General features: G+C 34.0%; 1 protein-coding gene across 4 annotated transcripts in view; it reads right to left on the reverse strand.

Moving 5' to 3' along the window:
- atp6v0a1b (ATPase H+ transporting V0 subunit a1b) overlaps positions 1–13269 on the reverse strand; it is a 37703-nt gene that overhangs the window by 13306 nt on the left and 11128 nt on the right. Inside the window, exons 12-18 of one of the 4 annotated variants that reach the window (XR_015524478.1) lie at positions 12801–12940; positions 12207–12367; positions 11412–11502; positions 10730–10848; positions 10436–10652; positions 8863–8970; positions 3486–3603 (exon numbers count right to left, since the gene is read on the reverse strand). Coding sequence is in view for 2 of the 4 variants with exons in the window: in XM_087308671.1 (XP_087164797.1) it covers positions 3496–3690; positions 8863–8970; positions 10436–10652; positions 10730–10848; positions 11412–11502; positions 12207–12367; positions 12801–12940 (1031 nt within the window). In the remaining 2 variants the exon portion in view is untranslated. 4 annotated transcript variants of the gene reach the window in all.

Raw genomic sequence — 13269 nt, forward strand, 5'->3', positions numbered from 1 at the left:
ATGGGACCTGGATCTTTCTTCCAGCAACTTTTAACCTTGAAAAAAAAAAAAGACTTTTATTAACATTTTTAATAGTTGAAAGTGATATTTTGTCTGGGTTGGAGCTGTATTTTATGGTACAAAAACCTTGTAATAAACAGCTAGTATATTTTCCGTTATTTTACAGACTCAGTTCTCTATATATTATTTCTTATGCATTATATTATTATAAACTACTAAAACTAATAAAATAATAAAAGTCACTTAGGTCATTTGTAAACTGCAGAGATCAAGGTACCTTAATGCAATTCACAACCATAAATACACACAAAACTAAAACTGTTAATTAACAGATATTTTTTTTACAGTAAATTAATAGTACCAAATTAAACAACAAAGGCTCATTGTGGATACATACCCCTGTCTACATATATATATATATATATATATATATATATATATATATATATATATATATATATATATATATATATATATATATATATATATATATATATATAAAGAAACAACAGGCTAAAAACGTGATGAAGTGATGATTATAATTATTATTATTAAGTAGAATATTGTTTATTTTTTGTTATTTTAAAAGTCTACTTTTTTCAATTGGAAATATTCAAACCACTGCAGTAATGTTTTAACCAACAGACCCATGTCATTTACAGTACAGCTACTTGATAAATAGCTACTTTATAAATAGATACTTTATAAATACAATAAATTAAAAGCATTAACATATGCTGTGTTTTTTGTTTTCACTAGCTTGGAGACGTAACGTACATTCCGCTTTTAAATAATAGGTCACCCACAGCTTTCGTCATGAGCCACGGCTGTGTTCAAAATGTCATCAATGAGCAATTGTAAACATGAAGATCGCTAAAACTGAACTGTGAAAATACTTTGAAAGCAAATTACACCTAAGAGTGATGACTTTAATGCTTTAAAAAGAATTATTTAAAGTTTAAATGTTAGAATGTTCTAAATGAACAGGGCATAGGGGGATAACTGGGAATAGAACACAGCCAGGAGCTCTGCTTCTAACTACAGCAGTTTGCGAATGTTTTATGGAACGATAGATTAGGGAAACGCCAAATCAACGATCTATGTTTGTAACGACACAACTTGCGACTTTAGTTGGCTAACAATGGTTTTTGGGAATGCACCCTTAGTCGGCTGAAGTGTATATTGCGCCCCTATAGTGGATTTAAGTGAGAAGAGGATGCGTGAGATAAATTTGAGATTATCAAAAAGCGTACATAGCGCTTGACAGATATGCAAAAACAAAAACTGCGAGCAGACGTAGCTCCAGTTACGTATTTCACTGTCTACAGAAATGTAAACCTGAGTACGAATCTGCATTAAGCCTGGTTGCAATTAAAACAAATGTGTACAGGTATTGCCCACAATACACATCTAGCAGGCTAAATCTCAAAATACTACACTATATAACAAATTTTTTATAATATTTTTAAAGTAAGAAGGATTCTGGGACATATGACCTGGAAATATTCATGACACATTTCATAAGACTGACCCTGAATAAACACTGTGCTACCAAATTCATTCAAGTGTTTTTTTTTCCCTTTATTATTTGTATTTCTTTTTCTATTCGCTCAGCACACCATAGAACAGACGGTTCAGGGCAATGTCAAAAGTTGACAGGGGATGAAAATATTTTGCACATTCCAGCGGTGGGTATGTTTGGAGCGGGTGAGTCAGGCTCACAGGGTCTCGGTGAGGAGTTACTCCTCTGTTTACATTTCTCGAATCACTGTGGGATGACAAATTGCTTAAGTGTCATTTAATCGGTCTCTTTTGCCTAAGCAGTTACAAAATACACTAGCTTGAGTTGCAGCATTATACAGTATGAGATCTTTTCCATTAAAAATGATCTCACTGCACTAAAATTACAACACAGCAAATCGTCAGTCTAACAGAGTTTTTTTCTGTGTGCCACCAAACATCTACACTGTAACAAATATGTTGCTCACTTACATTTTTATGTTAAGCCAATTCAACTTTTAATTTACATCAATTAAGCTGACTTAAAGCATCAAGCTGAAACCTGATTAATTTTCTAAATGAAGTTAAAGTAAGATAAAAACATACGTTGTCATCACTTTTATAATATGATGTTTTATACTTTACCTTTTGTCCTAAAGTTCAGTCTTGACATTATATTTTTAAAATAAGTAAAACCAGTCTGATCTCACAAGGAATAATTTCTATAAACTCGTACTATTCATAATGTTTATAAAGGCATACTTTTACTCAAGAAAAAGCAAAGTAAGAGCTAAGTGATATGACACAATAGCCCCTTTCACACATACACACCATTCCGGAAAATTACCGGCAATTTCTGGAAAGTTGTGTATTTGTGAACAGGCTCTTTTTGAAAATACCGGTAAATTCGTTTTGGTTATTTTCCGGAAAGAGAAGTTGTAACATTACTGGTAATTTGCCGGAATGCTGCGCTGTGTGAACGCAAAAGGAAGATTGCCGTAATAAGCGCGTGCATGTCTAGAACGTGTTGACGTGAGACGTCTGCTTTAGCCAATCAGAACAGTCAGACGCATTAACGTTCGCGTGGTTTATGAGAATTAAAGCTTTTAATATTTTTCCAGACAAATTTAGCTGCTAGAAATTAGTCAGATAACGTTTATATGTTCATCTTAATGCCAACTGTGTAATTAATTATCGATAAGATGCTTATGATAAGCCGTTGTTTGTTTACCTTCAAGCTTTGCGTGTGCTTATAAACAGTCTATAAGCGCCAGCACACACACATATCATGAACATCTCGACATGCGAAAATGTTTCTCTATATGTTTTCATTGAAGTTGTCCACAATACTGATCCATCCACAGAGTTTGTGATGTAGTCAAATGTTTTACAAATACAAGCGCAGCCGTTTGAGCTCATTTCTGTTTAATGATGTCAGAATTACCGGTATTTTGGAATAGATGTGTGAATGCTCTTTTCGGGAAAAATTCCGTAACGTCCTCGCCTGTGTGAACAGCGCTTTTTTGAATTTACCGGTAAAGTCATTCCGGAAATTTTCCATATATTTACCGGTATCACTGTGTGAAAGGGGCTAATGTCTAAACGTGCACACTTTTGAACACAACACTGTTTGTTGCCTCATAACAAACATAAGCAGCAAATTACTAACAACAGATACATTTAAGCAGGCCTTACGCCACTTCGGGGTCGTAATGAACAATTTTATAATCCGTAAATCCAGCCTAATCTCATGAGGAAACGTAACTATTTTAGGTTTTGTCAGTTTAAAGTTCATTCGTACAAAAATATACGATTTTTAAACAGATTTTTTACGAATTGCTGTGAGATAGCGTTGAATAAAACACATTTTAAATTGTTGCAATATTTCACATTGCTACAGTTTTACCTTTATATTTCATCAAACACAGCAGCCTTAGTGACTTTCAAAGAGTAATTGTCATATAATTCACTGTGTTCTGTAAAACCGACACTCACCTCATCACCTTCCTCTGAGTGTTGTGAGAGCTGGTCATGGTCAATGATCTCTGCCTCGTCCTCCGTAGGCCCGTTTCCGACCCGGACGCCACCGAACTTCTGTGTGCCCTGTTGGGTGAGTCCGGGGGGTGAGCTGGTGCCTGTCTGCTCTAAAGTTTCTAGATTCTCTGCAGGTCTTGCATCCCTCATCTGGGACTAAATACAAACAAGGTCTGTGTGGCTATCAGCATGCCATGGGCGTTTGAGTATATGCTGTGTTTGGTATAACTGCTTGAGGCACCTACCAAAGACGGGACAGTGTACAATTTATCGATTTATTTATTTTTGATCTCATAGAACTGGTTTTAAGGGGAATTATGACCCTTTTTAGTGGATTTTCTTTGAAAAAAAAATCCTCTGTTGACTCCCTTAGTGTTTTTTGTTTCTACTATGGTTGTCAGTGCTATTTGGCAGCATTCTTCATTATTGACTTCTTGTTTCATGTTAAACAGAAGAAAGAAATTACAACACCTTGAGTTTGAGTAAATAGTGAAGAAATATCTTTCTTTTTTATCTATAAGTGCACTTTGGAAAGATGTTATATGAAATATCTGATGTTAAAGTCGCCATGAAATCAATGTTTTTTATTTATATATTAATTTAAACGCATATATTTATGCATTAAATATATTTATATTATATTTATTTGAATGGGTTGAAATCAGAATTATTAGTCTTTTATATTTCCCCCCAATTTCTGTTTAATGGAGAGCAGAAAGGGGCTAATAATTTTGACCTTAAATCTTAAGGTTGCTTTTATTCTAGCCAAAATAAAAAATAAGACTTTCTCTATAAAAAAAATATATATATTATTGGAAATACTGTGAAAACTTTTTTAATCCATTTAAGAAAAAAACTAAATAAATAAATCACACAGAACAGCTAATACATTGGCCCTCAACTTTATATGATAGTTCTTGTTATAAATGGTGTATCTGTGCACTTCATTATTTGTTAAAATTAATTTGCCCTCATAAACTTAAACCAAATACAGTACCATACATAACCTCCCTCAAACATGACTTTTCTTCACTTCCTTTTCACATGGAATTCCAGTAGGGCAATGATATTAGTGGGTGTCCCGTTTCTGCTCTAAATTCGACCATTCTTCCTTCATTTCAAAGTAGTCTATATAGTGTATACTATCCATACTATCAATATAGTCTTCATAGTCAACAATCCAATCAGTTTCCAAAGGTCAAAATCATGCACCACCCTACATTCTTCTCTAATTTCAGGATGGTTTCAAGTGGACGTATGTCACGATAGCAGAAAACGGATCTTAACTTCCATTTCATGGCGATTTTAAAATACTATTTAAATCACTGTTTTAACTATTTGCTTGTGCTTAAAAAATAAAAACATTTTGATTTGTTGACACACATGTAAACATATGCAGAGAAAATATTTGTAAAAATATACAATATACAGCCCCCCTTTGATTTTTTATTTTTATTTCTTTTTTAAATATTTCACAAATGATGTTTAACAGAGCAAGGAAATTTTCACAGTATGTCTAATAATATTTTTTCTTCTGGAGAAAGTCTTTGTAATTTTTTTTAAAAAGGTCAAAATTATTAGCCCCTTTAAGCTATATATATATTTTGATAGTCTACAGAACAAACCAACGTTATACAATAACTTGCCTAATTACTCTAACCTGCCTAGTTAACCTAATTAACCTAGTTAAGCCTTTAAATGTCACTGTAAGCTGTATAGAAGTGTCTTGAAAAATATCTAGTCAAATATTATTTACTGTCATCATGACAAAGATTAAATAAATCAGTGATTAGAAATGAGTTATTAAAACTATCATGTTTAGAAATGTGTTGCGGACATTTTCTCTCCGTTCAACAGAAATTGGGGGGAAAAAATAAACAGGGGGGCTAATTATTCTGACTTCATCTGTATGTACTAAATTGTAACTTAAATATCTTAAATATATTTTTATTTTACGATATTTTCATATTTTTATGATTATAGTCTATTTTAGTTGTTTACCTTTCGAAGTTGTTCAGTACTTCACCTTGTTGTCACATTACAGTTTATTTTTCAGACAATGAAAGTAACTAAAATGACATAAGAATGACTTTAAGTCCTACCTAGGAGGTTCATGAGAAACCTACAAAGTTTAGTTAGGTGCTGGCTAAAGAAACCCTATTGTAAAGTGTGACCAAAATGTCTAACAGAGGAGCTCTTAATCAAACCTGTTTCCTCAATTAAACGTCTACAGCTTTAAGCTGCGTTTAATGTAAATTTAAACTATAATACACTATATTGTCTGAGTCTCTTTACGTTCAGTTTCAGTTCACACTTTAAGTTCTATTCCTACTTTAGGCCTTCACATTAACGTTTATTAAAACTTGAACATGATTTTGGGCCCTAAAATGTTTTACTAAAAACTTCAGAGGTGTTTCAGAGTATTTTGGTAAAAAAAAAATACAACACATGTTTTTTATTTGAGTAATTTTATTACTATAGTATTATATTATATTATTATATTATATTATATTATATTATATTATATTATATTATATTATATTATATTATATTATATTATTATTTATTATTTATAATTTATATTATATATATATATATATATATATATATATATATATATATATATATATATATATATATATATATATATATATAATATTTATTTATATTATATTATTATATAATTATATATTTTATTATTATATTTTATTAACGTTTATTCTAAAGATAATACTATTTTGCGAAAACAAGTAATAAAATCAGCATTAATCATCAGGTATTTTGCTATTTTAAAAAGTGTCCTCTTTTTTTAACTATTCAAAATGATCTTTCATGGCATCTAGCATGGTAGGTGCCCCAATGGGAAGAGCCACATTTGTCTCTTTCAAACCAAGAAAGAGTATGCAAATTAGGGCTGCGCAATATATAGTTTCATCATCGATATTGCAATGTGCACATCCGCAATAGTCACAATATGCAATGTTGAATCTGAATTACTGTTACACTTAGTCACTGCTAAGCTTAACCATAATACAGCGATGGTTTATAATTTTCATGCATTTTTAATGCATTTCAAGAGAGTTTAGAACATTTAGGTACAAAAATGATGATGTTTGGAGATAGTATTTAATCATTTATACACAATTTTGTCTTGTTTCTAGTCCAAATATCCACATTTCAAAGTAAAAGCAAGATTATTTTACTTACCCAATTGGCGGATAATGTGTTGCTTGTTTAGAGGGAAAACTCTTGATTTTGACTTATTTCTAAAACTATATATTTTACTTGATCTAAGATTTTTTAGATATTTGGTCTAAAAAGGAAACAAAAAGTAAGAAAAGCATTTTTGCATTATGATGATTAACTTTTTTGTACATGAATACTATTAGATTTCCAAGAAAACTGTGAAATTGACTTATTCAACCATCTTGTGAAACTGTATTCATGTTGCAATATTTACTGTAAAAAATAAAATATCGCAGTATCAGATTTTTCCAATATCGTGCAGCCCTAAAGAAAACCATCAATTCTATGATTCTACCCTATCAATCTATATGGACACAGACATACATTTATAAAGAAAATGTGTACTTGGTTTTATCCCATGGCATGCTGTTAAAAATATCTGAGGAAACACAAAAGCTCACAGTCTGTAACAGTGCAAACCCTCTTTGTTCGTCATGTCTACTAACATTTGTGTAGCACTTTTTACTTTCATCAAACAAAACAAACTTTGCATTCAACATTACACTTAACCCTCTACATTGTGAGTAAATAACTTGCCAAAGCATTTAATTTTCTGGCTCGTAAAATATTCTCTTAAGCCACTGACCAGTGATGAAGTTCCCTGTAAAAGCAAAAATACTCGGGAAACATAAATTGTAAAGCCACAATTCTGAGTTGTCTCAACTTAAATTGTGTCAACTACACACACTGTAAACCCTAATGTTGTCTTTGTCTTAAACAATCAAGTAAAGTTGACTTAACATTACTCCTGTCACCAGAAAATATGAGTTATTTTAACTTGTATACAATGAAAATGCATAAACTTAAGATTTCAAGTATAGTAAGCTCAAAATCACAACTAATCCTTTGAAAAAAAGGGGTTGTTTTTAATGTAGTCTTGACTGTTTTTTAAAATGTTAATTTTATTAATAAGTTAATAATGTTAATTTTAATATGTGCAACCTTTTAGCAAAGTCTTTTTTGTAATAAAAGTATAATTATTCACCATAATGGGAATAAATGGCTACTTATTTTTCTTTTAAACAATTTTTTCATTGTATATAATTACATGAACAGACACACACACTGAACTGAACAATTTAAGTAATATCTACCACACCGGCAAGTTAAATAAACTTAAACATGCAAGTTTTGGGAGATTCCGTTCCTCAATTAAATTGAGGCAACGAGTTTACTCAATTAATTTCATTCAGTCAACTTATTAGGGTTTTCAGTGTACAGTACTAGGATTAAAAAGTTGAGTCAATTAAAAAAAAGCTGTGCAGCAAGTTGCCTTACAATTTTATTTAAAATGTAAAACATATTGGAGGCAAAAATAAGCACAGATATGTTTTGAGGGATGTAAACAAAAACAATAGACTCCTGATGTATTTCCTGTTTTACATTTTTAATTTCTATAACTTCCGAGAATCCAAAAAAAGCCTCATATTAATAAATAATGCTGTAATAGCTGTTTAAACATTAAGTTATGATTGAATTGCCTCTTGTTACAGTTATGAAATAGTTTGATAACAAGCAGGAAATGCCCATGGGCCAATGGCATGACCACATTGAAATGGTCTATTCTTGATTTGAGTATTTTAAAACACACCCAATATCAGAGAATAAGAGTTTAACATATCATTTTATAATGCTGTGTAAATTATGTCTTCTTTTAATTATTTAATTTTTTTGTTAAATATAGTTAAATCTTTGAGAACAAGCAGAAGCCATTGGCAACAGGTAGCGAAAATAATGCACATGCAACTGTATAATTGACTAAATAAAAAGTAGAAATGATGAAAATTGAATATTAATTCAGAAATGTCAAGATCAAAAATTAAATAATTTCGTCCACAAACCCCACCCCTAACCCAAGCCCTCACTGGAGGATGAGCAAATTGTAGGAATGAGAACACACAAACGAATACGAATTAGCTCAATCAATAAACTAAATCAAAACGTTATAAATTGCAGTGAGATTGTGTTGGTTACACATATTCAGTAGGCTTTCAAATAATCTCTGCAAAAACGGCAGCTTTGTGAATCACTCTCAATTGATATACTTTATATAGTAGATAAAGGTTGAGTAAATAAACATACCAGGTGCTTCTTCCACAAGTGCTGACGGCGCAGGATCATAGTCTTCACCACCAGCATAACTGGCACACAGGCTAAAGCTATCACCACCAACAGAGACTGAATCCCAGCCTATGCGCACACAGACAAACATTTTTTATTCATCCAGCCAGAAGTTATATACAGTGCGTACGAAAAGTATTCAGACCGCCTTAAATTTTTCGCTCTTTGTTATATTGCAGCCAGTTGCTAAACTCATTTAATCATTTAATTTTTCCCCCATTAATGTACACACAGCACCCCAAAAACACAGAATTGTTGACTTATTTCAGTTTTTCTTTATTAATAAATCTGCAAAATTACAAGTTCCTAAGTATTCAGACCCTATACTGGTTGGACTTGATTAGATAATATTAAATAAGACCCTACAGCTCACATTGCATGTCAGAGCAAATAAGAATCATGAGGTCAAAGGAACTACCTAAAGATCTCAGAGACAGAATTTTGGCAAGGCACCGATCTGGCTGAGGTTACAAAAAGAGCCCAGTGGCCTCCATAATCCTTAAATAAAAGACGTTAGGGACGACTAGAACCCTTAGAGCTGGCTGTCCAGCCAAACTAAGCAATTGGAAAGAACCTCCTTGGTGAGAGAGGTAAAAAGGATCCCAAAGATCACTGAGGCTGAGCTTTAGAGACCCAGTCGGGAGATGAGAGAAAGTTATAGAAAGTCAACCATCACTGCAGCCCTCCACCAGTCTGGGCTTTATAAAGCCTCTACTAAAAGGTCATCAGGTCTGATGAGACCAAGATAGAATGTTTTGACCTTAATTCCAAGAGGTATGTGTGGAGAAAACCAGGCACTGCTCATCACCTGTCCAATACACTCCCAACAGCGAAGCATGGTGGTGGCAGCATCATACTGTGGGGGTGTTTTTAGCTGCAGGGACAGGATGACTGGTTGCTATCGAGGGAAAGATGAATGCGGCCAAGTACAGGGATATCTTGGATGAAAACCTTCTCCGGAGTGCTAAGGACTGGGCCGAAGCTTTACCTTCTGATATGACAATGACCCTAAGCTCACAGCTAAAACAACTAAGGAGTGGCTTCACGACGACTCCATGACTGCTCTTGAATGGCCCAGCCAGAGCCCTGACTTAAACCCAATCGAGCATCTCTAGAGAGACCTAAAAATGGCTGTCCACCAACATTTACCATCCAACTTGAGAGAACTGGAGAGGATCTGCAAGAGGATGACAGAGGATCCCCAAATCCAGGTGTGAAAAACTCAAGCCTGTATTAGATCAAAAAGGTGCTTCTACTAAATACTGAGCAAAGGGTCTGAATACTTAAAACCATGTGACATTTCTGTTTTTCTTTTTTAATAAATCTGCAAAATGTCAACAATTCTGAGTTTTTCTGTCAATATGGGGTGCTGTGTGTACATTAATTAAGGAAAAAACGAACTTAAATTGTTTTAGCAAAAGGCTGCAATATAACAAGAGTGAAAAATTTTCTGAACTTCTGAACTTTCGTACAAACTGCATATAGCAAGAATGATCTATTAATACAACTTCTGTTTTGCGTTAATGGGTGTTACCTGTCCTCTGTACAGCGGTTTGTTGGTGGGGTCGTTGTAGTTGAACAGACACATGTTGATGAAGGCTATCAGAAGACTGGGAGCGTCTTTAGAGGTCACCGCATCATAAGCGATCCACTTGTAGAAGATGAGCAGGATCAGATAACCGAAAAGACTGCTCATGAACACAATCTCAGGGATGAAATTCAGGAAAATGTTCAGAGGCTTCTTAAAGTATCTGTGAGACACATGGAAAAAGCTGCAGTAATTGAAACACTAGTTACTCCACACACACACATATGAACACGCACTTACAGGTGATTGAAGAGGGACAGCGTGACTCCAAACAGCATGTGAATGACACCCAGAATCACAGACATCTTCATCTTAAAGGAGTTCAGGAACGTCAGCTTATTTGCGGCAATGTTCCAGATCTAATGGAGGAAAATTGGTAAAGCAGCATTACATGATGCTCACACACAGTTTCATTTTACTATTAAGTTTAAAACATGATTATAAGAAAACTGCATTACGGACATCTGTTACATTACCAATTAACTAGAGGACAAAAGTACACAAGGCTAGTCTTTTTTATGCTATTTTATATTTGTTGATGTTTGCTTATAGAAATGAAGTACTGAAGACGGCACCATTTTCCTCTGAAAATATATTTCTAAAGGACTTGAAATTTTCACCAGATGTCAAAGTACTTCATACATACAAAGAAAGCAAATTTACTTTGTATAGAAATTAAGTTATGTGTAATAAAAAGACACAGCAGAGGGACAAAAGTATTGAACACATGAAGAAAGGGAGGTGTAAAAAGGCAAGGATAGCCCAGACAGCAGCTCAAATCTCTCAGTAGTTAAAAAGCAGACCAGCCGCTCTTCAGTGTAAATGAATATAGGCTGCTTTAGTCCCAACATCTACATAAGCAGTATGATAATGATAAAACCAGGGTGTGTGTTTTATGTGAGTGTATTTGTATGATTCATACAGGGTCGATGCCGAGAGGATACGGGCCACCAAACACGCCAGAAACAGACGGGTTTAACTGAAGAACTGAATTACTCTCCAGAGTCTGGTCCCTACAAAACATACAAAACAGAAGAATATTCAATTCATAAACAGGTAAATGTGCATCAGTATTTCATCATTTATAAGCATTGTGTAACATTACACGTTAAAAAAAATCTCTAAGCTGTTTTGTCATTGTTTTTATTCTGAATAGTTAAATAAAGAATGACTACATGACTGGAGTTTTTTTCATTTTGTTCTGATGTTTTAATAATAGGGTATATGCCGAAGCATGCTAAAAGGACTTTTAATTTGCCAGTAACCTGGGTTAATTGTTTCCGGTGAACTGAATGCCAATGTAAAATCGGCGCGTTTAAGATCTGTTTTCTTTAAAAATCAGCGGCTGTGTAATATCCGATATAAAGTGGGTCTCAGATTGTCCAAGAAGCACTGCATTAAATTACATTTTCCCCACCATATTTCTATAATATGAGCATTTATTTTACCCTGGTAAATTCAATGGAGCTTCTGCTCTAGCCTGCCAATTCTGACGGGTGCGTGCGAGTAAACAGCTTTTTGCCTTGTTTTACGCTTGAGCAACTAAATAAATGCCAATGTCTATTTAACTGATTGTATTTGAATTACATTACAACATCGATGCTGTAAAAGGAACCGTATAAAAACTCACAATAACAGCACACCGGAAGTTTATCAGCATGGGAAAAACACTAGCTCGGCGTATACCCTATTTGTTGTTGAGAAGTTGTAAACTTACGTCCAGTTTCCATTAGGTGCAAACATGGGTCGAACACTCCAGCCAGAGCTGAACATGTTGAGGGACTTTGAGAAGCAGTCATTATAGATGAGCCCGGTGTAGACTGAGAACATCCCCATCAGTAGAATGATGTAACGTCCAGCAAAAATCATGTTAAACATCTACACACACACGCCAGATGAAAGAGATTTTAGAGTATGATTAGTACTCACACAGTGATACCGATATATCTGAAAAATTTCCAAAACGACTTTACCAGTAATTAAATTAAAAATGCAATGTTCACACAGACAAGGATGTTCTGTGAAGACGTTCTAGACGTCTTGTGCTGTGTTTTCAAAGCTATTATGCTAACGGTTCGCATTTTGGCAGATCACCTACTGCACCTTTATCTGCACTTGGGAAATATTTGAAAAAGTAGGGCTAATCATTTTCTGTCTATTTAAGTCAATGACTATATAAGTCATCAATGTTATGAGTGTAATCGCTTAAACCTGCAGTGTTAACATTTAGATATGTACTAACATCTTCAATGCAAATTTGGTGTTGTATATTTTTGTGTGTGTAATGTGTTAATCATTGATAAATGAAGACCTCATTGTCACTCTTCTGAGCAAGCAGACGGGTCTCTCTAAGGACAAGGTAAAGCGCAGCAGAGGTCATCAGCACGCCATGCCCCATGTCCCCAAACATGACAGCAAACAGGAACGGGAACGTGATGATTGTGTACGGGGCTGCAAGAAACAAAACAGAAACAATCCAATCATGCAAGTGTAAGAAATGATTTATCGTCTGAGTGAAAAATGAATAGCACTAGCATACACCTGGCGCATTAAGGCACAAGATATGTTTGGCACGATTTGTTGCTATTTTCAGACCAACACAACAGTAAGTATTACATTTTGCGCCACGTTGTTTAAATAGCAAATCCATTTGCGCAACTTTGTGGACTCATGGGTGTGCTGGTCTGAAAAGGAGGTGTGTTAAGGTGCATTGTTAGCAAGCTGCTATTTTGAAGAACTGAAATGCCTCCGTGCCTTCCAATCAGGGGGCTTTTTTCAGT

Source organism: Danio rerio, chromosome 24, assembly GCF_052040795.2.
Source record: "Danio rerio strain M-AB ecotype USA chromosome 24, GRCz13ab, whole genome shotgun sequence".
NCBI classification, from domain to species: domain Eukaryota; kingdom Metazoa; phylum Chordata; class Actinopteri; order Cypriniformes; family Danionidae; genus Danio; species Danio rerio.